Source organism: Pituophis catenifer, unplaced genomic scaffold (assembly GCF_029215685.1).
Source record: "Pituophis catenifer annectens isolate HBS135680 unplaced genomic scaffold, rPitCat1.0.hap2 SCAF_6, whole genome shotgun sequence".
Classification (NCBI taxonomy): domain Eukaryota; kingdom Metazoa; phylum Chordata; class Lepidosauria; order Squamata; family Colubridae; genus Pituophis; species Pituophis catenifer.
Window position 1 is genome coordinate 84632242 of NW_027256886.1, and position 25481 is coordinate 84657722.

At 34.5% G+C, this 25481-nt stretch overlaps 1 protein-coding gene across 1 annotated transcript; it reads left to right on the top strand.

Moving 5' to 3' along the window:
* On the top strand, positions 1–24660 carry LOC139318728 (tropomyosin-like). The gene is made up of 2 exons (XM_070946308.1): positions 1–381; positions 23995–24660. Exons 1-2 carry the CDS (start codon positions 1–3, stop codon positions 24658–24660), a joined length of 1047 nt encoding a protein of 348 aa, XP_070802409.1.
* Positions 24661–25481: the final 821 nt, after the last annotated feature.

Sequence of the window (25481 nt, forward strand, 5' to 3'; positions counted from 1 at the left end):
ATGCAAGAAAAACTTTTGAATAGTCACTCCGAATTAAAATCAGACATCCATGCTCTTGATTTTAAAATGAATGAGATCCAAACTGCTATTGCTAGTAACGAAAATAGAATTCTAAAAGCAGAACAAAGAATTGAAAAAAACGAGAAAAAACTGGACACAGTGGACCAAACTTTGTCGGCACAAAACAAAGAAACAGAAGATGCGCTGATCCAACTTGAGATGGACAAGGCCTCGTTTTACTTGCGTTTCCAGAACATCCTGGAAGATAAAGATGAGGATTTAGGTGATAAGATGGCGGAGTTGATTGCAGAAACTCTGCAGCAAGACAAGCAGGAAATAATTCGTGAGATTGACGAGGTGTACAGAGTTCAGACGAATTACGTAAGAAGAAACAGACTCCCCAGAGAGGTCCATGTGCGTTTTGCTAGGAAAAAAGTTAGGGACATCCTGTATAATATAGCTCGGGAGGAAAAAATTACCTATGGGGGAAAAGAAATTAATATTCTGAAACAAATTCTGAGAAGAGTGAGGGAAAGGAGGAGAAATTATAGGTTTTTGACAAATCATCTAAACAGGAGAAATATAATTTTTAGGTGGCTTTTGCCAGAAGGATTGCAAATTTCCTGGCAAGGGAGGAAAATAAGAATTGATTGACTAAGTGATGCTCAAGACTTTCTAGAACAACTAAGGGGAGGAGAGGAGGAACAAACCAGTAAGGAGGATAACGAGATAGTAAATACGAAAGAAGAGATATCCCAAGAGCAAATTACTAGGGAAGACATAGAAGAGGAGAAGAAAAAGGAGGATACTGAGGAAAGAGGGAAAAAATCAAGACCAGTGAGAGCAGTAACTTTAAAAGGTAAATAAGAACAAGAGACTAGAAACCAATTACAGGAATGAATGATACCAAGATCATATCGGTAAATGCGAACAGCTTAAATGACTACAAAAAAAGAAGGATAATATTGTCGAAATTGGTGAAACAAAATCCCGATATTATCTGCATCCAAGAGGTCCATATAAAAAAAGATGAAGCTGACTATTTAAATTACTGTAAATTTGGTAAAGTATTTTCCTCACTAGCTGAGAAAAGGAAAAGGGGGGTCGCCATCTATGTTAAGAAAGGAATAATGGCAGAATGTAAATATAAAGATGGAAAAGGGAGAATACTCATAATTGAAATAATGAGAGGTAACTCTAGGCTGCTATTAGTAGGGGTTTATGCACCGAATAAAAAACAAGGGAAATTCTATAGGAAACTGCAGGAACAGTTGGCAAATTGGGCACATCTTGAAATATGTATGCTAGGGGATTTTAATGGAATTGTAGATCCAAAGCTTGATTATAAGTGCGATATAACCAAAAAGAATAAAAGATCTCCCTTACCAAAGACTTTCTTTGGTTTGGTGGATGAGATAAATCTAATTGACATGTGGCGTACCTTACACCCCCAGGACAGACAATTTACATTTTATTCCATCCCACAGAACTCCTGGTCTAGAATCGATATGGTTTGGGTTACTAGAAAATTGGCGTTAGAAATTAAGAAAGTTAACATGGGCACCAATACTTGGGCAGATCATAAGCTCCTTGAAATCAGTTGGTCCCATGATATGAAGAAAATACAACAGAGATGGAGCTTAAGGACCAATCTCCTAAATGAAAAAGAGTTCACACTCAAATTGAATGAAGAAATCAAACGCTTCTTCTTAGAAAACGGGAATCGAGGGACAGCCAAAGAAATTGTGTGGGACACCATGAAGGCCTATGTCAGAGGAGTAGCTATTTCATATACTGCCTTTAAAAATAAGGAAAAAAGAAAGAGTAGAGAAGAACTTACTCAAAAACTATTACAAACTGAGGTTGAACTACAGCAACGACCGGGAGATGAGGCGACGAAACAACAGTGGTTGATGATGAGACATAGATTGAATCTATTGGACCAGGAGGAGATAGCTCAAAAAATAAGAAGATCTAAGCACTATTGTTTCGAGAACGCTAACAAGTCGGGGAGATGGTTGGTGTATAAATTAAAAAAAGAGAAGGAAAAAAACCAAATACTAGCCTTAGAAGACCCACAGGGCATCCTGTTGACGAAGGAAGAAGATAAATTAGAAAGCATAAGAAAATTTTATGAATGTCTTTACAAAAAAGAAGGAATTGAGTTAAACAAGGTAGAACAGTATTTGTTGGAAGCCAACCTTCCTCAAATTTCGGAAGAAGAAAAGGAAATGTTAAATGAAAAGATCACCATAGGGGAGTTAAGAACCGCCTTATCCAAAATAAAGAAGAATAAAACTCCAGGCCCTGATGGTCTCCCCGGGGAACTATATCAAAAATTTGACGATGCCCTGAAACTGGAACTGTTAGAAATTCTAAATGATGTTATTGCTGGCATAACAATCCCAGACTCCTGGAGGGAAGCATATTTGACGATCATTCTGAAAGAAGGTGCCGACCCGAAGCAGATCTCCAACTATAGACCTATCTCACTGCTTAACGCAGATTACAAATTATTTATGACTATAATAGCAGAGAGATTCAAGAAAATTCTAAACCGATGGATACATAAGGATCAAAATGGTTTTCTCCCAGGGAGACAGATTAGAGACAACTTGAGAACAGTCCTAAATACCATTGAATATTACGAACAACACCCTGAAAAACAGATGGCTTTAATGTTTGTCGATGCCCAAAAGGCATTCGACAATCTGAATTGGACCTTCATGATAAACCAATTAGATTTAATGGGATTTGGGACTAATTTTAGGAGGATGATAGAGAATATCTACCAAAATCAGAGGGCAAATATATTAGTAAACGGAGACAGAACCCAGACATTTCAGATCCAAAGAGGAGTCAGGCAGGGATGTCCCCTATCCCCCTTACTTTACATTCTAGCATTAGAGGTCTTACTTAGAAGGATTAGAGCAAATGAAGATATCAAAGGCTTGAAGATTAGGAAGGAAATATTTAAAACACAGGCTTTTGCGGACGACGTTGCCTTCATAATAGAAGACCCATTAGACACCGGCTCAAAATTAATGCAGGAAGTACAGAATTATGGAGAAGTCGCGGGCCTTAAACTTAATAAGAACAAAACCAAAATAATTGTGAAAAATATGACAAACCTACAAATGAAAGAATTAGAAGATTTATTAGGCCTCCAGGCAGTTAAGAAGATAAAATATCTGGGAATATGGATTACGGTGAGACTCTCTTCATTAAAAGATGATAACTATATCCCTTTATTGCAGAAAATTAATCAAGACCTCGATAGGTGGAGGAGGCTTAAATTGTCCCTGACTGGTAAAATTGTGGCGATCAAAATGAATATCTTACCGAAATTTCTATTTCTATTTCAAAATATACCGATATCACTAGATAAAAAAAAATTTTTGGATTTGAATAAACATATCAGGAATTTTTTGTGGGAGGGCAAGAAATCAAGGATTTCTCTCAAGACACTTCAAGGGAAAAGAAATTTGGGAGGGTTCGGGCTCCCTGACTGGGAATTATATCAAAAGGCGGCAAAAATAATTTGGATAAAGGAGTGGATCAAATTACAAGAAGGTAGAATTTTGACACTAGAAGGACACGATCTCCTTGAAGGATGGCACGCTTACCTCTGGGATACAAAGGATAGGAGGAAAACTCATTTTTACAAACATAAAATTAGAGAGACATTGATTCGTACGTGGCTGGAAATTAGACAGAAGATATATACCAAGGTTCCAAGCTGGTTGTCGATTATGGATGCTCTAGTGGCCCCAAATAGAAGAGGGAACTATAAATTGGGCACATATAAGGATATCTTGGATGAAGAAGGGAAGCTCAAATCCTTGGAAGTATTGAGGGACCAGGGGTTTAATCTGGATTGGTGGAAATATCTCCAGATTAAGTCTAGATTTCAAGAAGATAGAGATAAATGTGGTATTGAAATGAAATATGGATATTTTGACAAAATTATTTGGGGACCAGATAAGAAAATGTTATCGAAAATCTACAACTTTATATTAGATGAGGATAGAGCCGAGACAATAGCTAAAAATCAGTTAAGCATTTGGGAGAAAAACTTAGGATATGGCCTTAATTTCAATGACTGGGAGATAGCTTGGAACAGGAATTTCAAAATAACGAAATCGGTAACATTCAGGGAAAATCACTACAAAATGTTGCACAGGTGGTACCTAGCCCCGGACAGGCTGGCCAAAATATTTCCAAATTCCTCTGCTTTATGTTGGAAATGTGGAAAGACGGTCAGCACCTTTTATCATCTGTGGTGGACTTGCCCTGAGACTAAAAAGTTTTGGTTAAAGATCTGACTCTGGCTCTCCGAAATAACGGGTCAGGAGATAGCCCTGGCCCCGGAATCTTTCCTCTTAGGTATGACTGAAGATGGTCTCGACAACAATAAAACCCACTGGCAATTCAAATTACTACTGCGGCTAGATTAGCCTTTGTGAAACTCTGGAAATCTAACTCTACCCCCTCTGAGGAAACATTAATAAACAAAATTTTAGAGTGCGCAGAGATGGCTAAATTGACGAGCGAGCTAAAAAATGAAGAGAACTCTAAGTACTACGAAGTATGGGGAATTTGGTATAACTGGTTAAAGAATAGGATAAAAATATGATAATAGGCTATGATTTGTTAGACATCCGAAATAGATTTAATTGTATAGAAATGTAGAGAATTGTATAGAATTGTATATCGTATAGTTATGGATGGAATTCACCTAATGTTTGATCTATGAAGTGTGTAAACACTGCACCTCGGATCAAGATTGTGATTGTACATTGTCTTTTTAAAACTGGAAAATTCAATAAAGTATTTTTTAAAAAAATAAAAAAAATAAAAAATAAAAGAATTTTAGCATTAGAGGGGTACGATCTACAAAGAGGGTGGCATGCTATTTTCAAAGACATTTAATTAGGGAAGCACTGCTACAGACATGGAAAAGGGTAAAAAAGAATCACTATGATAAAATTCCGGAATGGTTTATCCACAATGGAGGCACAAATTTACCCAAACACTTTAGATATTGGTAAAATGAAAAGATACAAAGATTTGTTAAATAATCAAGGGGAACTAAGAACAAGACAGGAATTAAAAGAACAGGGTATAGACATTGATTGGAGGCCTTATATGCAAATAAAATCCAGATACAAGACAGATTTGATACAATTTGGATTCCAAAAGGAAGCATACAAATTGGACAAAATTCTCCAAGGCACAAAAGACAAATTGATAAAAAAAAATACAATTATTTATTAAGATACAAATTGGAAGAAGAGGTAGTCAAAGAAAACATGATAATTTGGGCAAAAATTTTTGGATATAATATTGAATTAGATAAATGGGAGAAATTATGGAATAAAAATTATAAATTAACAATGTCTGTACCCTATAAAGAAAACATGTATAAAATGTTTTATAGGTGGCACCTGCCACCAGCTAGATTGGCAAAGATGTTTCCTAATACTTCACCATTATGTTAGAAATGTAAACACTAAAAGTGTTTACCATACTGGCAAAAAATTAAAACACATATAGAAGAAATTATAAAACAACAGATAGAAATGAGGGCCAGAAATGTTTTTACTGGGAATAATTTCAAGGTCATATGAAAAAGAAATACGGTATTTAATCATTCACATAATTACAGCAGCACGAATAGTTTATGCTCAGAACTGGAAAAATAACAATATACCATCAGAAGACAATGTGATTAGAAAAATCATGAAGTGTGTGGAAATGGATGAGCTTACGAAGGAGATACAAGAAAAAGAGGAAACAGAATACTACCTAGTCTGGGAGAGATGGTATAAATGGTTGGAGGAAAAGGGAAAAAAGGATAAGGAAAGATTAAAGAACAGTTGAATTAGGAGTAGAAATATAAGAACAAATGGGAAGAAACAAAAATTGTGGAAAGGAAATTGGGTACACGTTTATGTCTAATGTAAATAAAACAATTAGAATAATATAATACTTTATAGTGGTATATATATATATATATATATGATATATTAGAAATATATGTATAAAATATACTAGGATAAGAGAGAGAAAATGTGTAAGTATGGATTACTGACGTGAAACTGTTGAAAAGAAGAAAGTGTTAATATTTCTTTTTGTTTTGTTTTTTAAAAAATGTTTAATAAAAATATTTAAAAAAAAATAAAAAGAAAAGTTTGCTCAGGAATCAGTTCCCTCTGATTTCCTGCCTCTCAATCTCCAAATAAAAAATTATGATACTCTGTTATGTGAGTTTCCTCTTTCACAGAAAGCAAGCCCCTATTAATCTTGAATAAAGCTCGATGGCAACTCAAAAGCAAGCAAAGCATCCTTTGGAAACTTGACACTTGAAGTATTCCCCCCCCCCTTCTTAATGTTGTGTTCTTTTCATATAAAAAAAAATCCACAACACTAAAATTATAAAATTTTTCTCTCCAAACTTCATTTGACTTCCTTTTGATCTCTGCTGTCGATTGCAACCTGTACTTACACATCTTATTTCTATGAGATTGACATCTTGTTTTACATGAAAAGTGTTTTTTTTCCCCCAGTGGAATGATGGTGGACTTATATTTCTGATAAGGCTTAACTCTGTTATGAGAGCAGAAGAGCGAGAAAGCCTAAATCTGCTATCTGTGGATAGGAGGGCAAGGGTCAGTCAAGAGAGGACTCAGGCTGAGTTCTTGAGGTAAATCAGGGAAAAGGGATTGTGAACTTTCTGCACCATCTGGAACAGCCTGTTTTGGATGATCCGAGCCTACCAGGGTAAGGTCAGTGTCTTCATGGATGCCTCCAAATACTCCAACCTTTTGGGAAGAACCAAGAAAGGACTTCCTTCGCTTCTCAAAATGGCCTCTTGGTAGTTGGACTCACCATCCCAGTCCTGCAAAGCTGTTTGGATTGAGTCACTGTATTTGATGTTTGTGAAGAACAGGAATCGGACTAAAATATAATTAAAAGAAAAAGCTGGTTTTTTTGTCCACAAAAAAAAATTATTGTCATTCACTAAGACATAAATGTAAGAAACAATGAAATTCAAAAATAAAATAAAATCCTGCCCCTTCAAGATTAGCAAAAATGTATTCAAATTTAAATCCAATCTGTTGGAAGTGCAAGCAGGCACAGGGTACTTTCTTCCACGTCTGGTGGCTTTGCCCAAAACTTAGGAAATATTGGGAAAAAATAAGAATTTGGCTAATAGAAATAACATTGGAAAAAAATAGAACTCAAACCAGAGATTTTTCTACTAGGGATGATTAAAAGAAATAAAGAAAGAAATAAAGTATTTAATATTACACATAGTCACTGCAGCCAGATTGGCACTCGCCCAATATTGGAAAACTGATCAACTGCCAACAGATGAATTGATAATCCAAAAAAACTATAACTGCACGGAAATGGACAAACTAACATTTGAAATGAAGGATGAGGTAGACTCAAACTGTTATATAGCATGGAATAGGTGGTATGATTGGATAACTCGTAGAAATGAGAGTAAATATAAAATTCTGTACGATAATAATAATTAACAAATATGCACCATTAATAAGGTAATGGACGTGTGACCAAAGTCACTTTTTCTTTGTATGTATTGTCATCTGTATTAATGTATATACATCTTGTGTATACATGGTATAGTATTTTACTTTTTATATGTTTAATAAAGTTTTGTTTTTAAAATAAACAAAACAAAACAAAAATAAAATTCTTTGTATTGTCAACAGTTAGGAATTAGTCATGCTAAAACAGCATGTGGCTAGGAAATTTGGCTGATAATGGCACATAAAGCAAACAAGGGCGGGAAGGGGGTTAATGTATTCTTAATAGGTGCCTTGGATTAGTTGTAGCCCCAGAGGACCTAGCCAATAGGACCAAAGGGGAGGGAATGGAACGTCACGTTAGGGTGTATAAAATATCTTGCTTTTGAATTCAGGGGTGTGGTGTTTGGCTTAGAACTTCCCACCGAAACCCACCACACATTGCAAACTGCCTATTTTATTTTATTTATTTTTTGATAATAAAATTCTCTTCTTACAAATCCAAATTTTGTGTGTGTGTCTGCGGGATCATTTTCAACAAATTTGCACCCAATGTGGCATTAGATGCCTCTATTTCATGGCTCCCAGACGGCTGAGTTGGTTGACAATGGCACGCCCCATTATTTCAACAGTCCACGATCATGTCTGTGGTTCGGGAGTGCAGAGCAGGGCCCATGGATTAGAATAGAGGTTGGTGAGAACAGAAGGAGAAGGGGATAGGGAAGGAATTGCCAGAAACAGACAGGGCAACCGTGCATGAACCTAGATGAGTAATTATGGTGAAATAAGAATTCATCTAGGCGGTTGGAGTTGGGTAGGACTGCGAGAATCTGAGACTTCCTAGCAGTCAATAGGATTGTGGTAAAGGACAGCATGAAAGAGGAGCGTTGATCCACATTTTCATACTCCCGTGAGGGAATAGGCCGGAAATACGCATCTAAGTGGAGAATAAAATGTCTCTTGAAAAATAAAAGAATACTAACTTTAGAAGGTTTTGAGTTACAAAGAGGATGGCATGCATTTCTGTGGGAGGGAAAAGATAAACAACATGGATATTTCCAACAACATATTATTAGAGAAGCACAGTTTCAAACTTGGTGGGAGATAAAAAAAACACACTATGATAAAATCCCAGAATGGCTATACACTATGGAGGCACAGATTTACCCCAATGCTATGGATATCGATAAAATGAAAACCTATAAAGATCTGTTAAACAACCAAGGGGAATTAAGATAAAGACAACAACTGAAAGAAATGAGTACAGACATTGATTGGTGGCCATATTTGCAAATAAAATCTAGGTATAAAACAGATTTGGTACAATTTGGATTCCAAAAAGGGACATAGGGGAGAGTTGCTTCCACTTTTTAAAAATTGAACCTTTTCCTGACTCCACGATCAGGAAAATGCTGCCCAGGAACCAAAATGTTTTTTGAAGCCAAATTTTTTTTTGAAACCAAATGCAAAAACGGACACCAGGATGAGTTTCGGGGTGAAATTCCATTTTTATTTATTTTATTTTATTTTATTTTATTTTATTTTATTATTTTATTTTATTTTATTTTATTTTATTTTATTTTATTTTATTATTTTATTTTATTTTATTTTATTTTATTTTATTTTATTTTATTTTATTTTATTTTATTTTATTTATTTATTTATTTATTTAATTTAATTTAATTTAATTTAATTTAATTTAATTTAATTTAATTTAATTTGTATACTGCCCTTCTCCAACAGGTCTCAGGGCGGTGAACATCCATGGTAAAAAACAACATATAAAATTTAAAAGCAGTTTAAAAGACATTAAATAATTTTGGCCATCAATTTAAAACAACCCAGTTAAAGCCAATTACAAATTAAAACTGCAAGGATGGGATCAAGCCAGCTCGGCTAGATGAAATAGATGTGTTTTCAGGGCCCGATGAAAAGTCCGGAGGTCTGGATTCGTGCGTATCTCTCGGGGTAGGTCGTTCCAGAGGTCAGGTGCAGCCACAGAGAAGACTCTCCCCAAGGGGTCGCCGGCCGACATTGTCTGGCCGACGGCACCCTAAGGAGGCCCTCTCTGTGTGAGTGAACTCGTTTAAAAATGGTGTTGCTAACACTTTTTAAAAATCGAGCCGTTTTGGTGCCTGGGGAAGAAAACGCATGACTCCACGGTCAGGAAAATGCTGCCCAGGAACCAAAAGGTTTTTTGAAGCCAATTATTTTTTTAAACAAAATGCAAAAACGGACACCAGGATGAGATTAGGGGTGGAATTCCATTTTAAAAATGGTGTTGCTTCCAGTTTTTAAAAATCGAGCCTTTTTGGTGCCTGGGGAAGAAAACGCATGACTCCGTGGTCAGGAAAAATGCTGCCCAGGAACCAAAAAAGGTTTTTTAAAGCCAATTTTTTTTCTTGAAACCGAATGCAAAAACGGACACCAGGATGAGTTTCGGGATGAAATTCCATGTCTAAAAATGGTGTTGCTTCCACTTTTTAAAAGTAGAGCCTTTTTGGTTCCTGGGGAAGAAAACGCGTGACTCCGCAGTCAAGAAAAATGCTGCCCAGGAACCAAAAATGTTTTTTAAAGCCAATTTTTTTTCTTGAAACTAAATGCAAAAACGGACACCAGGATGACTTTCAGGATGAAATTCCATGTCTAAAAATGGTTTTGCTTCCACTTTTTAAAAATCGAGCCTTTTTGGTGTCTGGGGAGGAAAACGCGTGATTCCGCGGTCAGGAAAAATGCTGCCGAGGAACCAAAAATGTTTTTTAAAGCCAATTTTTTTTCTTGAAACTAAATGCAAAAACGGACACCAGGATGAGTTTCAGGATGAAATTCCATGTCTAAAAATGGTGTTGCTTCCACTTCTTAAAAATCGAGCCTTTTTGGTTCCTGGGGAAGAAAACGCGTGACTCTGCGGTCAGGAAAAATAAGCCCAGGAACCAAAAATGTTTTTTAAACCCAATTTTTTTTCTTGAAACCGAATGCAAAAACTGACACCAGGATGAGTTTCAGGATGAAATTCCATGTCTAAAAATGGTGTTGCTTCCACTTTTTAAAAATAGAGCCTTTTTGGTGCCTGGGGAAGAAAACGCTTGACTCTGCGGTCAGGAAAAATGCTGCCCAGGAACTAAAAATGTTTTTTAAAGCCAAATATTTTTCTTGAAACCAAATGCGAAAAGGGACACCAGGATGAGTTTCGGGATGAAATTCCATGTCTAAAAATGGTGTTGCTTCCACTTTTTAAAAATGGAGGCTTTAAAAAAGAAATAGGTGTCCTAATAGATGAAAAAGGTAAGAGATGTTATAAAAAATTAGAGAAATGTGAAATTGTTAAAAAGTTTTTTCAAGAATTATATCTCAAAAAAGAAATTGATAATTGTAAATTAAATTTTTTTTTAGAAAAATATGGTCAGAAGAAAATTGATAATAAATATAAAGAAAAAATGGAAAAGGATATTACCTCTGAGGAAATTAAAGATGTGATTCAGAAGCTAAAACTTGGGAAATCTCCAGGTGAGGATGGGTTACCAGCAGAATTTTATAAAGAGTTTATAGAAACTTTGATCCCAAAATTACAGAAATTGTATAATAAGATATTAGATGGAGGTGATATTCCCATGTCCTGGAATAGAACAATTATATCCTTAATTATATCCGAAACCAGGTAAAGATTTAGAAAAGATTGAATCCTATCGGCCCATTTCCTTGATTAACCAAGATGCTAAGATATTTACTGCAATTGTAGCAAATAGATTGAATAATTTTGTAGATAAATATATAAACCACAATCAAGTAGGTTTTGTTAAAGGGCGTTATATGTGTGATTTAGTTAGAAGAGTATTAAATGTTAGTGATATTGCTGAGAATAATGGTGATAAGATAGGTATTCTTCCCTTGGATATTTTTAAAGCCTTTGATTTTATACAATGGGATACTATAAAAGAAACAATTTCTGCATTAGGATTTGGTAATAAATTTATTCATATTATTTCTAAATTGTACCAGAGGGGTACGGCAAGAGTGAAGGTAAATGGTATATTTACACAAGATATAAATTTGGAAGCAGGGACGAGACAGGGTTGTCCCCTGTCTCCGACCCTATTCTTATTAGCAATGGAAATTTTAACAACTTTGATTGAAGAGGATTCAAAAGTAATAGGTTATAAAGGCATCAAAGTTAATTTATATGCAGATGACACTCTTGCCATTTTAATTAATATTACAAATGATATAAAAAGAGTTCAAATACATTTGGAAGAATTTGAAGATATGACTGGTTTGAAAGTAAATTGGGCAAAATCAGAATTATTAATGGAAATTGATAGGGAAAACAAATTAGAAAAATTACAAAATCAATTTGGAATTAGGATAAAGGATAATTTAAGATATTTAGGTATCATACTTTCACTTAAAATTAAAAATTTAAAGAAACTAAATTATGACATAGTAATAAAAGAAATTGAAGAGAAAATTGGGAAATATAAAAAACTAAAGTTATTTTGGTTTGGTAGAGTAGCTTTATGTAAAATGATGTTACTTCCTAAATTTAACTTTTTATTCGAGATGCTCCCGATTTTTTTAACCGAGAAGGACATTGAAGTATATATATAAAAAAAATAGATAGATTTTGTAATGGGGATAAAAAACCAAGATTGATTAAGAAAACAAAACCAAAAAGAAAACAGAACCAAAAACAAGGTGGTTTAGGAATTCCAAAATTATTAAACTATTATAGAGCATTTAACATAAAAACAGTAATAACAATTTTAAAAGGAGATGTTAAAAGGAGGGGTAATTTGGAAATGAAGGAAATAAAGAAGTTTGGTTACAAATGGTTTTTGGAAAATTTTAAAGGTAAGGTTAAAATTTGTAATTATTGGTTAAATAGTTTGACTAAAAATTGGGACAGAGTAGCAAAAAAATTAATACCAGACGCATTGTATTTAGGTAAACTGAAAGAGAATTGCCCAATGAAATTAAATAGTAATGGAAAGAGGATTATAATAGAAGAGAAAGTGGAAACAATTAGTGAATGGTTGAAATTTATAGAAAATGAAATGAGGAAAGAGGAAATTTATGGAAAATTAAACATTAATTGGTTTGAAACAATTCAAATGAATAAATGGAATAGGAAATGCAAAGAAAGGAATGATGAGAGTAGAAAGGAAACAGAATTTGAAAATTTGACACCTCTAATAATAAAAGATGAAATTGGGCCAAAGGGATTAGTTAGTAAAATTTATAAAATTATTAACTTTGATAATAATTCACAAAGGGTAATGAAAGAGAATTGGGTAAAAGAACTGGGTATTGAAATTTCTGATCAAAATTGGAATATGAACTGGGTTAGTAGAATAATGAGGACATTATCAATAAGGATTAAAGAACATAACTATAAAGTCATTTGGAAGTGGTATTTGACCCCAATAAGCCTTTTTCAAATGGATAATAAAGTGGATAAAATGTGTTGGAGATGTAAAGTGGAACTCGGGACATATGCTCATATGTGGTGTAAATGTAATGGGGTTTGAACTTTTTTGGTCTAGGATAGAAAATGAAATATTTGAAATAATTAAGAAGAAGGTCAAATTGAAATTGGAAACCATATTATTATTAATATTGAATGAAACAACATTAACAACTGGAGAAAGAGAATTGGTGAGGATTTTGGTTATAATGGGGAGAATTATAATTGCTAGATATTGGAAATTAAATGTTGACTTAAAATTAGAAGAATGGTACAATGAAACATGGAAATTTGCATTAAATGATAAATTGACTTGTGATATTAAAATTAGAAGTGTTATATATAAAGAAAATGTTTTTTGGAACACTTGGCAACCATTTGTGGACTTTGCACTTGGGAGATTGGATGAATCGGCACCAGTACCTTATCAAAGAGATTTCTGGAAGAATTGAAGACTTCAATTTCCTAAAACTTCCTTTCCGTTTGTATAGCACATTGGGGGGGGGGGGAATTTTTCTTTCCTTACTATTGATTTTTTGTATTGATTTTTTTTCCTTTCTGTTATTCTTTAATAATAAAAATATAATTTAAAAAAAAAAAGGGAAAGCACGATAGGCTGCGAGAGCACCAAAAAGCAATGGACGCCAGCGAGGGCATCTCCTGTGGTGGGGAAATAAAAAGTGAGATAAAAAACATGAATGATAAGATAGGAAACATACAACAAACAATGGTAGAAAATGAACAGAGAATTCAAAAAGTGAAAACAAAAATAGACCAGATTGATAACCAAATGAAAATGTGGGAACAGAAATCTATGCAAATAAATAGAGAGCTGGCCGAATTGATCGTATTTTTGGAAATGGAGAAAGCTTCTTATTTCATAAGATTTCAAAATATTGTTGAAGAGAAAGAAGAGGATTTAGGAGAGAAAATGGCATAAATCTTGGCAGAGATATTAGGAAAAGATAAACAGGAAATAAGATGAGACATCGATGAAATTTATCGAGTATATACAAACTACTCACGAAGGCATAGGTTGGCGAGGGAGGTACATATTAAATTTATGAAACAAACAATAAGAGACGAAGTGTATAAAGACAAGAGAGGAAATGTTAACTTTTAGAGACAAAGAAATCATAGTATTGAAACAGGTACCACGAAGAATAAGAGATCAAAGACGTCAATATCAATTTTTATGAACTCAATTAATTAAATATAAAGTAATGTTCCGATGGTTGATACCATCAGAAGGGTTTACTTGTGACATGGCAAGAGAAAAAGTATAGGATTGATATACTGGAGAAAGCAAAGGAATTCTATGAACATCATTTTGTGCAGGGGGACGAACAAGAGAGCAGGGAAGAATTAGAGACTAGAAGTCAGGAGGAAGAGAAAGTGGAAGAAGTAGAAAGAGAGAAAGACTTACAAAAGAAACAAGAAAAAGAAAGGGTGGAAAGAGAAAGAGCAAAAGGAAACGTAGTAAGAGAGATTAGAAACACGAGAAGACAGATTAAGTAGAGAATGGGAGAAGCAATTAAGCTTTTCTCGGTAAATATCAATGGATTAAATATTCCAAAGAAAAGGACACAAACATTTAATAAACTAAGGAATTTGGAAGCGGAAGTGATATGTCTCCAAGAGGTTCATATACAGAAAGGATATAGAAAATTATTAGAAAATAGAAAATTAGGAACACTATACACAACTGTAGCAGACAAGAAAGGAGGTATAGCCATATATGTCAAGGAAAAAATAAAATCAAATTTAAGATACGCAGACGATGAGGGTAGAATTTTGATGTTGGAATTGGAGATCCAGTAATTTACGCGCCAAATAAAAATCAACAGCAATTCTTTAAAAAGGTACATAAGAGATTACTGGACTTGGATTATGAAAGGATTTGTATGATTGGGGATTTTAATTCTGTAGCAGAAGCCGAGAGAGGTTATAAAAGTATTAAAAAATATAAAAAGAAGAAAAGTGTATTACCAAAAGCCTTTTTTGACATAGTATCTGAGTTCAATCTGTGATATATATGGAGAGAGACACATAGAACACATAAACAATATATATTTTATTCATACCCACATCAATCGTGGTCCAGGATCGATATGGCCTGGACAACAGCAGAAATTCAAAATGAAATAGAAGAAGTTGAAATAGGAGTAAATGATTGGGCTGACTACAATCCGATTACATTAAAATGGAAAGGCCAGAAACAAAATAAAAGATGGACAATGAACCAAAATTTGTGTAAAGATAAAAAATATAGACAGATGTTAGAGAGGGAATTGAAAATATTTTTTCAAATAAATAAAAAGGAAGATACGTTGATACAAAACTTGTGGGACACCACAAAAGCCTATATAAGGGGATTGACCATTGCATATAATTCTAAGAAAAATAAAGAAAAGAGAGTGCAACTAGAAAGCTTGTGGGAAGAATTTTAAAAAATAGAATATGAAGTAAAAAAGGACCCACAAAATAAAAAGATAAAAGAAAAATGGAATATTATGAAACATGAATTAATTTGATAACACAAAAAGAAATAGCACAGAAAATTACGATAGCGAAACAAAATTATTTTGAGAATGCAAATAAAACAGGCCGATGGCTAGCATACAAATTAAGAAAAGAAAAAGGAAGGAGAATAATACAACTACAAGATGAAAATGGTATAATACAATGTAGGTGAGAAGAAAAAAAGGAAATAATACAAAACTTATTTATTTATTTATTTATTGGTTCGATTTATATGCCGCCCTTCTCCGGAGACTCAGGGCGGCTTACAATGCGTTAAGCAATAGCCTTCATACTTTTGTATATATCTGCTTAGTAGGACTTTCGGGGCCCCCTAAGTGGTGTTCTTTTTTATACAAAGTCATCTTATTGCCCCCACAAAAACTTCTTTGCAAAGCTTTACAAATAGGAAGACATAGCAGATGGGAAAGTTAATCAATATATAGAAGCGGCCAAAATGAATAAAATTTCTGAAGAACAAAAAGAAATGTTAAATAGGCCAATAACAGGAAAGATGGGGGAACTTGCAACTATCACTCTTAGGTAGGATAGCCTCAATAAAGATGAATACGCTGCCCAAGTTATTATATCTATTTCAAACTACGCCAGTCAATCTCAATAAAAATTTTTTTGCACAACTGAACAAAATTACAAGGAAATTTGTTTGGGGTGGGAAAGAAACTAGAATTTCATTTCGATCACTACAAGACAGCAGAAGTAGGGGAGGCTTTGGACTCCGAGCATGGGAAATTTATCACAAAGCGGTCAACCTAGTGTGGATAAGGGAATGGGTTACCCTAGAAAATAAAAGAATTTTAACTCTGGAAGGGCATGACCTACAGAGAGGCTGGCACGCCTATCTATGGGATAAGGAAAAGAAGAAAAAAACATACTTTCATAGACACAAGATACGGGACACGTTAATACAAACCTGGAAGGAAATTGGGCAAAAACAATATATGAAGGTCCCAAACTGGCTTTCAACAATGGAAGCTATGATATACCCTAACGCGTTAGGAATTGATAAAATGTTTAGGTACAAGGATATTTTAGACAGCTGCGGAAATCTTAAAACTAATGAATCATTGAAAGAACAAGGTATCCACATTGACTGGTGGCCATATCTGCAGATTAAATCCAGGCACCAAAAAGACAAGGAGGAATTCAGAATAGAGATGGGATCAAATAGATTTGATAAATTATTGATAGGCATGGGAAAAAAAATACTAGCAAAATTATATTTACACATCGATATGTGTTTTAGTTCTGGCTGTGCACCGCCCTGAGTCCACTTGGAGAAGGGGGGGATATAAATTGAATAAAATAAATAAATAAATAAATATATATATAATTATCTATTAGAATATAACAGAGCAGAAGAGGTGGTAAAAGAACAAATGATTGCGTGGGCAAAAAATATAGAGCATAGTATAAATCTGGATGATTGGGAAACAATTTGGAATAGAAACTATAAATTGACAAGAGTGGTAGCGTTTAAAGAAAATCAATATAAAATGCTATATAGATGGCACTTAGCCCCCACAAGATTAGCCAAAATTTACCCAAGCATAAGGCCAAATTGTTGGAAATGCGACCACCAACAGGGTACCTTCTTTCATATGTGGTGGACATGCCCCGAAGCGATGAAGTATTGGAAAAAGATCCGAAATTGGATCCAAGAAGTAATTGAGGAAAATATAGATTTGGTGCCCGAAACCTTTCTCCTGGGAGTACTAACGAGGGTGTATGAGAAAAAAAAGAGATACTTAATAATGCATATCATTACGGCAGCTATATTAACATATGCACAAAACTGGAAAGAAAAGGGAACACCACCGTAAGAACATATAATTCGGAAAATCCTAGAATGTGCCGAGATGAGCAAACTAACATATGAGATCAATGAGAAAGAGGATTCAGAATACTATATGGTGTGGGGACTTTGGTACAAATGGATGGAAGATCGAATAACGAAGGGATAAGAGATAGTATAAATATTAAAATAAGTGGGTAAATTAGGAGACACTATAATAAAAGAATGTATTTAACCTGTATATATATTATCACTGTCAAACCGATATCTTTTGTATTGTATTACAATGTAATCTAATAAAAAAAATGTTTTTTAAAGGCCAATAACAACAAATGAATTTGAAATAGCCTTGAAAAAACAAAAGAATAATAAATCACCAAGCCCAGATGGGATCCCGATTGAGCTATATAAAAACACACAAGAAGTACTACAATGGATAATGTTGGAGACTTATAATGAGGCGATAGAAATAGCAAAAATTCTGGCAACCTGGACAGAGGCAATTATTACCCTTATACCCAAAAAAGGCACTGATATACAACAAATCCAAAATTATAGGCCAATTTCCTTGCTGAATACAGATTATAAAGCATTTGCAACAATAATAGCAGAGAGATTAATTTTTTTTTTTGAAAAATTATATACATTCAGACCAAAATGGTTTTCTGACTGGGCGGCAAATTAAAAATAACATGAGGATAGTAATGAACATTCTTGAATATTATGAAAGTCACCCGGAAAAGCAAGCTGCACTGGTTTTTCTTGATGCCCAAAAGGCTTTTGATAATTTGAATTGGAAGTTTATTACAACACAATTAAATTATATGGAATTGGGGGAAAGACTTGAAAGAATGGTTGGAAAAATATACTCCAAACAAACAGCCAGGGTAGTTATGAATGAGGGGTTGACAAAAAAAAATAAAAAAAAAAATGATATAACAAAAGGAGTAAGGCAAGGGTGTCCTCTTTCTCCTCTTCTATTTATTTTATCACTTGAAACCCTTCTAACAAAAACCAGAGAAGATCAGGAAATAAGGGGCTTAAAAATTAAGAAGGAAGAATATAAGATTCAAGCATTTGCAGATGACATGGTATTTATTTTGGAAGATCCATTAGAAACGGCTTCTAAATTGATACAAAAGATAGAAGAATTTGGTGAGGTAGCGGGACTCAAAATTAATAAGGATAAATCTAAATTAATTCTAAAAAATCTCACAAAGGGTCAGGAAAAGGAATTAGAGGACAAAATAAAAATGAAGACAACTAAGAAAATAAGATGTTTTGGAATTTGGCTCACAGTGAAATGTTCCTCAATCAAGGAGGACAACTACGATAAATTGATACATCAAATAAAAAAAGACTTAGGAAATTGGGAAAAGTTACAAATTTCATTTCTAGGGAGGACCGCAACTGTGAAAATGAATATATTGCCGAGAATTTTATTTCTGTTCCAAGTGATACCATTAAAACTAGGGAAAACATTCTTTCAAGAATTAAATTTATTTATTTATTTATTTATTTATTTATTTATTTATTTATTTATTTATTTATTTGTTTCAATTTCTATACCACCCTTCTCCAAATAGGACTCAGAGCGGTGAACAGCCAAAGTAAAAAACAGGACATACAAAATTTAAAAACAGTTTAAAATAATTAGATATTTTGGCCGTAAATTAAAACAACCCTATTTAAAATCAATTTAAAATTTAACTCAAACCAGCCCAGCTAGTTGAAATAAATAGGTTTTCAGGGCCCGACGAAAAATCCGGAGGTCTGTTATTGTACGTATCTCTGGGGGGAGGTTGTTCCAGAGGGTGGGCGCCGCCACAGAGAAGAAATTTATATGGCAAGGGAAAAACCCCAGGATTAAATTAAACCTTTTGCAAGACACAAAGGATAGAGGGGGATTGGCATTACCAGAATGGGAAATTTATCACCAAGCGGTGAGTCTAGCCTGGTTAAAAGATTAGATGGAGCTAAAAAAAAATAACAGAATGTTAACAATAGAAGAGCATGACTTGCAAGCAGGGTGGCATGCATTCCTGTGGGATGAGAAATATAAAACATATAAATATTTTCAAATACACTTGATCAGGAATGCATTGTTAGAACAAAACAAAAGCACTACACTAGAATTCCAATGTGGTTATCACCAACAGAAGCATTGATATACCCAAATTTACTGGAGAAAAATAAGATAATTAGATATAAGGAAGATTTGAAAATGAAAAAGGAACTGGAACAAGATATTGGCAGGGTGACGGATGGGTGGACATTTGCACAAGTTCAATCTAAATTTGTAAGAGATAAAAAGATGTTGAGGTATGAAAGGAACTGCAAAAATTGGATAAAATCATTCATGGAACAGAAATAAAATTCATTAGTAATGTATACAAATATCTACTGAGGTACAAAATGGAAGAAGAGGTAGTTAAGGATACCATGATTATGTGGGCAAAATTTTTTGGCTACAATATAGAATTGGAGAAATGGGAAAAATTATGGGAAATAAATATTAAATTGACTCTATCAACGGCATTCAAGGAAAACCAGTTAAAAATGTTTTACAGATGGCATTTTACACAGTACAGCTTGCTAAAATGTTTCCTAATAATTCTCTAAATTGTTGGAAATGTAAAAAAGTCCCCAGAACATATTACCATCTCTGGTGGACATGTCCTAAGGCGAAAAAATATTAGGCTAAAATTAGAAGTTGGATAGAAGAGATAATTGGCTACAATGTGGACTTGAAGCCAGAGACGTTTTTACTAGGGATATTAAACAGAACCTACAGTAAAGAAACCCGATATTTGATTTTGCATATAATTACAGCTGCAAGGATAGTCTACGCACAGTCCTGGAAAAATGAAAATGTACCAACAGAGGAAGAAGTAATTAAAAAATTAAGAAAATCCTGGACTGTGCGGAGATGGATAAATTAATGAAAGAAATAGAAGAAAAGGAAGATACAGAATATTATCAAGTATGGACTAAGTGGTACAATTGGCTCGAGATTAGGGGAAGTAAATGTGAATAAATGATGTGACAAATGTATAAAATATTGTAAATGAATAAAATTAGAAATAAAGGGACAATAAAGATAATGATAATAAAGGATGAGAAAAATGGGAAATGTATAAAGTAGAAAGTAAGAGGAATGAAACTGATATGTAAAAAGAAACACATACTGTGCGTTTGTGTCCTGTATATTGTGTTGTTGTAAAATTAATTAAAAAAAAATTGAAAAGAAAAAGAAAAAGGGAAGATGTTACAGTTGTTTGCATCGGAACTTTTACAATATTTTACAATGCTTTATAATGTTTTATAAGGTTTAGTAAGGTTTAATAATGTTTTAATATGTGTTAGTTGTGTTAATATGAAAAGGGAAGATGTTACAGTGGTTATGTCTGCTGTGTTGGCAGGACTAGTCTGAGATGCATTTCCTGCCTCTCCGGGGTTTGCCTTCACTGCTCCAGTGAGGTATTTTCGGTTCCTGACATATGTAGATATACACTTGTAATGATGGCTTATCAGGGCTTTTCGATTAAACTTCTTGAAACAGCTGCGCCAGCCTGCTCCACAAGATTCAGTACCCCAAGCAGCTCAACCTCTGTATCCGGATCTGTCCGCTATAAGTCCTCCTCACACAAGAACCAGACAAACTTACATGACTGCTGACCAACTGGGTCCCTCAGCCCTAGCCCCCCCTTCAACAGGTTCCTATGAAAGACAAACTGGTGTGACATATATGCAAATCCAGACCAGATATAGAAAAGATAAAAAACTGTACAAATTCCAAAAAGAACAGCAGGAATTAGACAGGATTTTACAAGGTACGGAAGAAAAGTTGATTAGGAAAATATATAAATATTTACCGAGATATAAAATGGAAAAGGAAGTGGTTAAAGAAACAATGATAGGCTGGGCAAAAACTTTTGGATATAGCATAGATTTGGAGAAATGGGAAACCTTTGGGAAATAAAATTGAAATTGACTATGTCAGCGGCTAACAAGGAAAACCAGTACAAGAAAGTCTGCCAGCAAGACTTTCTAAGATGTTCCCAAACTCATCACCGATTTGTTGGGAATGTAAGAAATCATACGGGACATATTATCATCTATGGTGGACTTCTGTGACAGCAAAAAAGTACTGGACCAAAATTAAAAAGTGGCTTGAAGAGATAACTGAACAACATATAGACTGGAAACTGGAATTATTTTTATTGGGCATACCCACAAGAAATTATAATAAAGAAATGCAATATCTAATTCTACATATTATAACTGCAGCTAGGATAACCTATGCACAAAATTGGAAAAATAATGTCATACCAAAAGACGAAGAGGTGATAAGGAAAATTTTGGACTATGTGGAGATGGATAAATTGATGAAAGAAATAAAAGAAAAAGATGAAACAGAATATTACTTAATATGGGGGAAATGGTACAAATGGTTAGAGGACAGGAATAACAAACAAGAAAATATATAATATACATGATCTAGAAACCAGGAAGCATCAATAAAATGATATTAAATATATAACATATGCAAAGTAACATATAGATATAATAGTATGTATAATAAATAAGGAGTAGTATATATAGTATATAAGGAATAAGGGAACCACAAAAATAAATATGTGAATATGTAGGGGGGGGGACATAAACTGTGGATATACACCAATACGGAACTGTTGTAAAATGGAAAATTTTCTTTTCTTTTTATTTTTAAAGAAAAAAATAATAATAAATATTTTAAAAAAGAAAAAGAAAGAAGGAAGGAAGGAAGGAAGGCAGACAGACAGACAGACTGGTATATATTCATACATCCTTTACTACCAATGATCTTTTTAATTGGAAAACAGGACCTCCCCCTTACAGGGAATCCCCCCAAAGTTATGTGGAACTTGTTCCACATGTAATGGCCACCCATAAACCTAATGTGCCTGACATTTTTACTCTCTGTCAGCACTTTTGTCTACTGAGGAAAAAAAAACAAGTTCTTAAAGCTACCACAGCACACTATAAAGCTGTTAGGGAATATAGCATTCAAACTAATCAGGATGCCCTGGCCTTATGGCCTGAACCCCTGGCTCTTTTTAGATCCCAACTTAGATCAACTCATCCTCCAGAGAGCCCAGGATTCCATCCTTCAAGGTCTGAAACTGAGATTCCAGAATATAGAAGAGGAGAAGGGAGAGGACCTACCAGAGATAATGAAAGAATTGCTGGCAAAGAGGCCGAGAGCAACACAAAAAGAGCCTTGATAGTACAGTGGTTTAGTGCACCCTGTTATTAACACAGCTGCCTGCAATTTCTGCTGGTTCGAATCTTTCCAAGGCTCAAGGTTGACTCAGCCTTCCATCCTTTCTAAGGTAGGTGAAATGAGGACCCAGTTTGTGGGGGCAATAAGCTGACTTTGTATAAAATATACAAAAGAATGAAGGCTATTGCTTAACGCATTGTAAGCCGCCCTGAGTCTCCGGAGAAGGGCGGCATATAAATCAAATTAAAAAAAAAAATAATGACCTGGTCTCAGAATACCAGCAGTAACAGGATGCAACAGCCAAGGAAGAGGGTGAGTTTGAAGAAAAAGAAGAGAAAGAAGCAGTTTAGACCAGGGGCTGGGGTCACACCTCTTTTTTCTGTTCAAAGGTGTCACAAACTTTATTTGTTCAAGACCTCTGTTTATGTGTGCTGTGTCGTCTTTATGTCACCTGCCTGATGCTGTATGGATGTTAAAAACATTTTCATCATGAAGAAAAAAGGAATAGACAAGCAGGAAATGGAAATAGAAATTGATGAAACTTTTAGAATACATACAAGCTATGCAAGAAGACATAAGCTTCCAAGAGAAGTGCACGTCAGGATTGTGAAAAAGTCGATAAGAGATGAGATACTCAACAAGGCAAGAGATGAACCATTGCAATACAAGGGGAAACAATTGGTGGGACTTCCGGCAGTGACATCATCGTGTCTGGAACAAAGAGAACAGGGCTCCGTTCTTGAAGTTCCAATATTTCTGATCAGGAAGCTGTTCCAGGCGCTATTGATCCCGGAGAGATCAATAGAAAAAAGAGGAATCTTCGAGGACCTCAGAAAGAAAAGCAATCTCACCGAAGGTTCAGGAGAAACCTCCTAATTCTGATCAGAAAAAAACCAGCCATTTTGGCTGGCCTGAAATGCTGATAACTGAATAGTGGGAAGCAAAAATCAAAATAAGAGAGCACATCAGAAAGAAAACAAACAAGAGAACGAGGTAATCGAAAGCGGTAAAACCATAGAGTGGCAACAGTGAGCGGAGAGAGTGAGACTCCAAGCAAGCGGCGAAATGACAGCCAGGCAAGCGGCGACCAAACAATGAGAGGAGCGGAAGAGCTAAATTGAGATTGACAGTGACAGTGCAGAAAGAGAAAGTGCGGCAGAAACAGAGAAACCCTAGAAAATAAACCAGTAAAAGAGTTGTGGATTATAAAATACATTGACTACAACTTGACTAGAGGAAAATATCTGGGATCAGAATGAAATTTTGGGAAAGAGTAAAACAAAAGGTAAAAATGACAACCATAGGCTCAACATCGATAACTAAGATAAACAAGAAAAGAACCTCAAACCAGACAACACTTTCAACATCCCCTGCGCAGCAAAGATCAATTGTCTCCATGCTAGGAACAGAGAAAGAAAAGACAACCTCCACCTTTAACATACAAAACATTCAATCGGTGTTAGCAATGATACAAGAAGGAATGAACAAGACACAAGAGTCCATCGCAAACAACCACGAAGAGACAAGAAGGAATCATGAATATTTGAAGACGGATGTGGGAGAAATAAAGGACAATATCAAGAAAATGGATAAGATTGAAAAAGTACAGCAGAACATTGTGAAAAATGAGCAAAGGATCCAAAAAGTGGAGGTAAAAATGGAACAAACGGATAGGAAAATGGAAATGATGGAACAAAACCAAACATCAATCAATAGAGAAATGGAAGAGTCAATCACGTATTTAGAGATGGAGAAAGCATCTTTCTACCTCAGGTTCCAGAACATAGTGGAACAAAAAGATGAAGATTTAGGAGAATTAATGGCAGGGATATTAGCAGAAGTGACTCAGAGAGATAAAGAAGATATTCAAAGAGACATGGACAAAATTTACAGAGTTCACACAAATTATGCGTGCAGGCACAAATTGACTAAGGAGGTACACATTAGATTTACCAAAAAATCTAATGGAAGAAATCATACATATGACCCTTGGGTTGGCCAAGAGTACTTTCTTCCATCAGTGGTGGATCTGTCCGTCAGCTAGATGCTATTGGGGGAAAATACAGCAGTGGCTGTTGGAAATAACAGGTGAGCTTCCCTCTTCACCCAGACCTCTACTTACTCGGAATAAGACCGGACTACATCGATAAGAAGGATTGGTATATATTTGTCCATGTCTCAACAGCAGTGAGAATGGCATTTGCTCAACTGTGGAAAGATGCAGACATGCCCCCTGACCATCTGATAATAAAAAAGATTCTTCGATGTGCTGAGATGGATAGGCTAACGTATATCTTAAGAGACAAGAAAGATTCAGTATATAATAGAAGTTGGGACAGATGTTTTGTTTGGCTCAAAAGAAGGTTAAACTTAGGAGAAGGGTGATATGATCGCCTAATTAGATTAACTAGATATTTACTAGGCTTTATAACTCTTTATAATTTTGATAAAAACAGACCAATTGTTTTGTAGTTAGTAAAAAGAATTTGATTGCTTTGAAATGTTTGGCTAGGATGATATTAGTTAATATTAATTGGGGAGTGAGTTTAACTCTTGGTTAGTCCTATTTGTTGTTTGGTTTTAGTTCTGTGTTTAGGTGTTTCTATGTTTTGCTTCTTATATTGCTTTTCAACCATTATTGTGTGTTAATTTTATTGTAAATATTTAATAAAGATTATTTTAAAAAAAAGATTTACCAAAAAATCCATAAAAGAAGATGTTTATAGGAAGATGAGAGAAGAGGCAATCTTATATAAGGGAAAGGAAATAATAACTCTCAAGCAAATCCCAAGAAGGATAAGAGATCAAAGAAAGAGCTATAACTTCTTAACGTCACAGTTAAACAAATATAAAATAATGTTCCAC

Bases quoted from the DNA above. Each gene is read 5' to 3' on its own strand.
- LOC139318728 (XM_070946308.1), top strand. From the start codon at position 1: ATGCAAGAAAAACTTTTGAATAGTCACTCCGAATTAAAATCAGACATC. The intron at 382-23,994 runs GTAAGAAGAAAC...TCCCCTGCGCAG, and splicing joins ACAGAGTTCAGACGAATTAC to CAAAGATCAATTGTCTCCAT.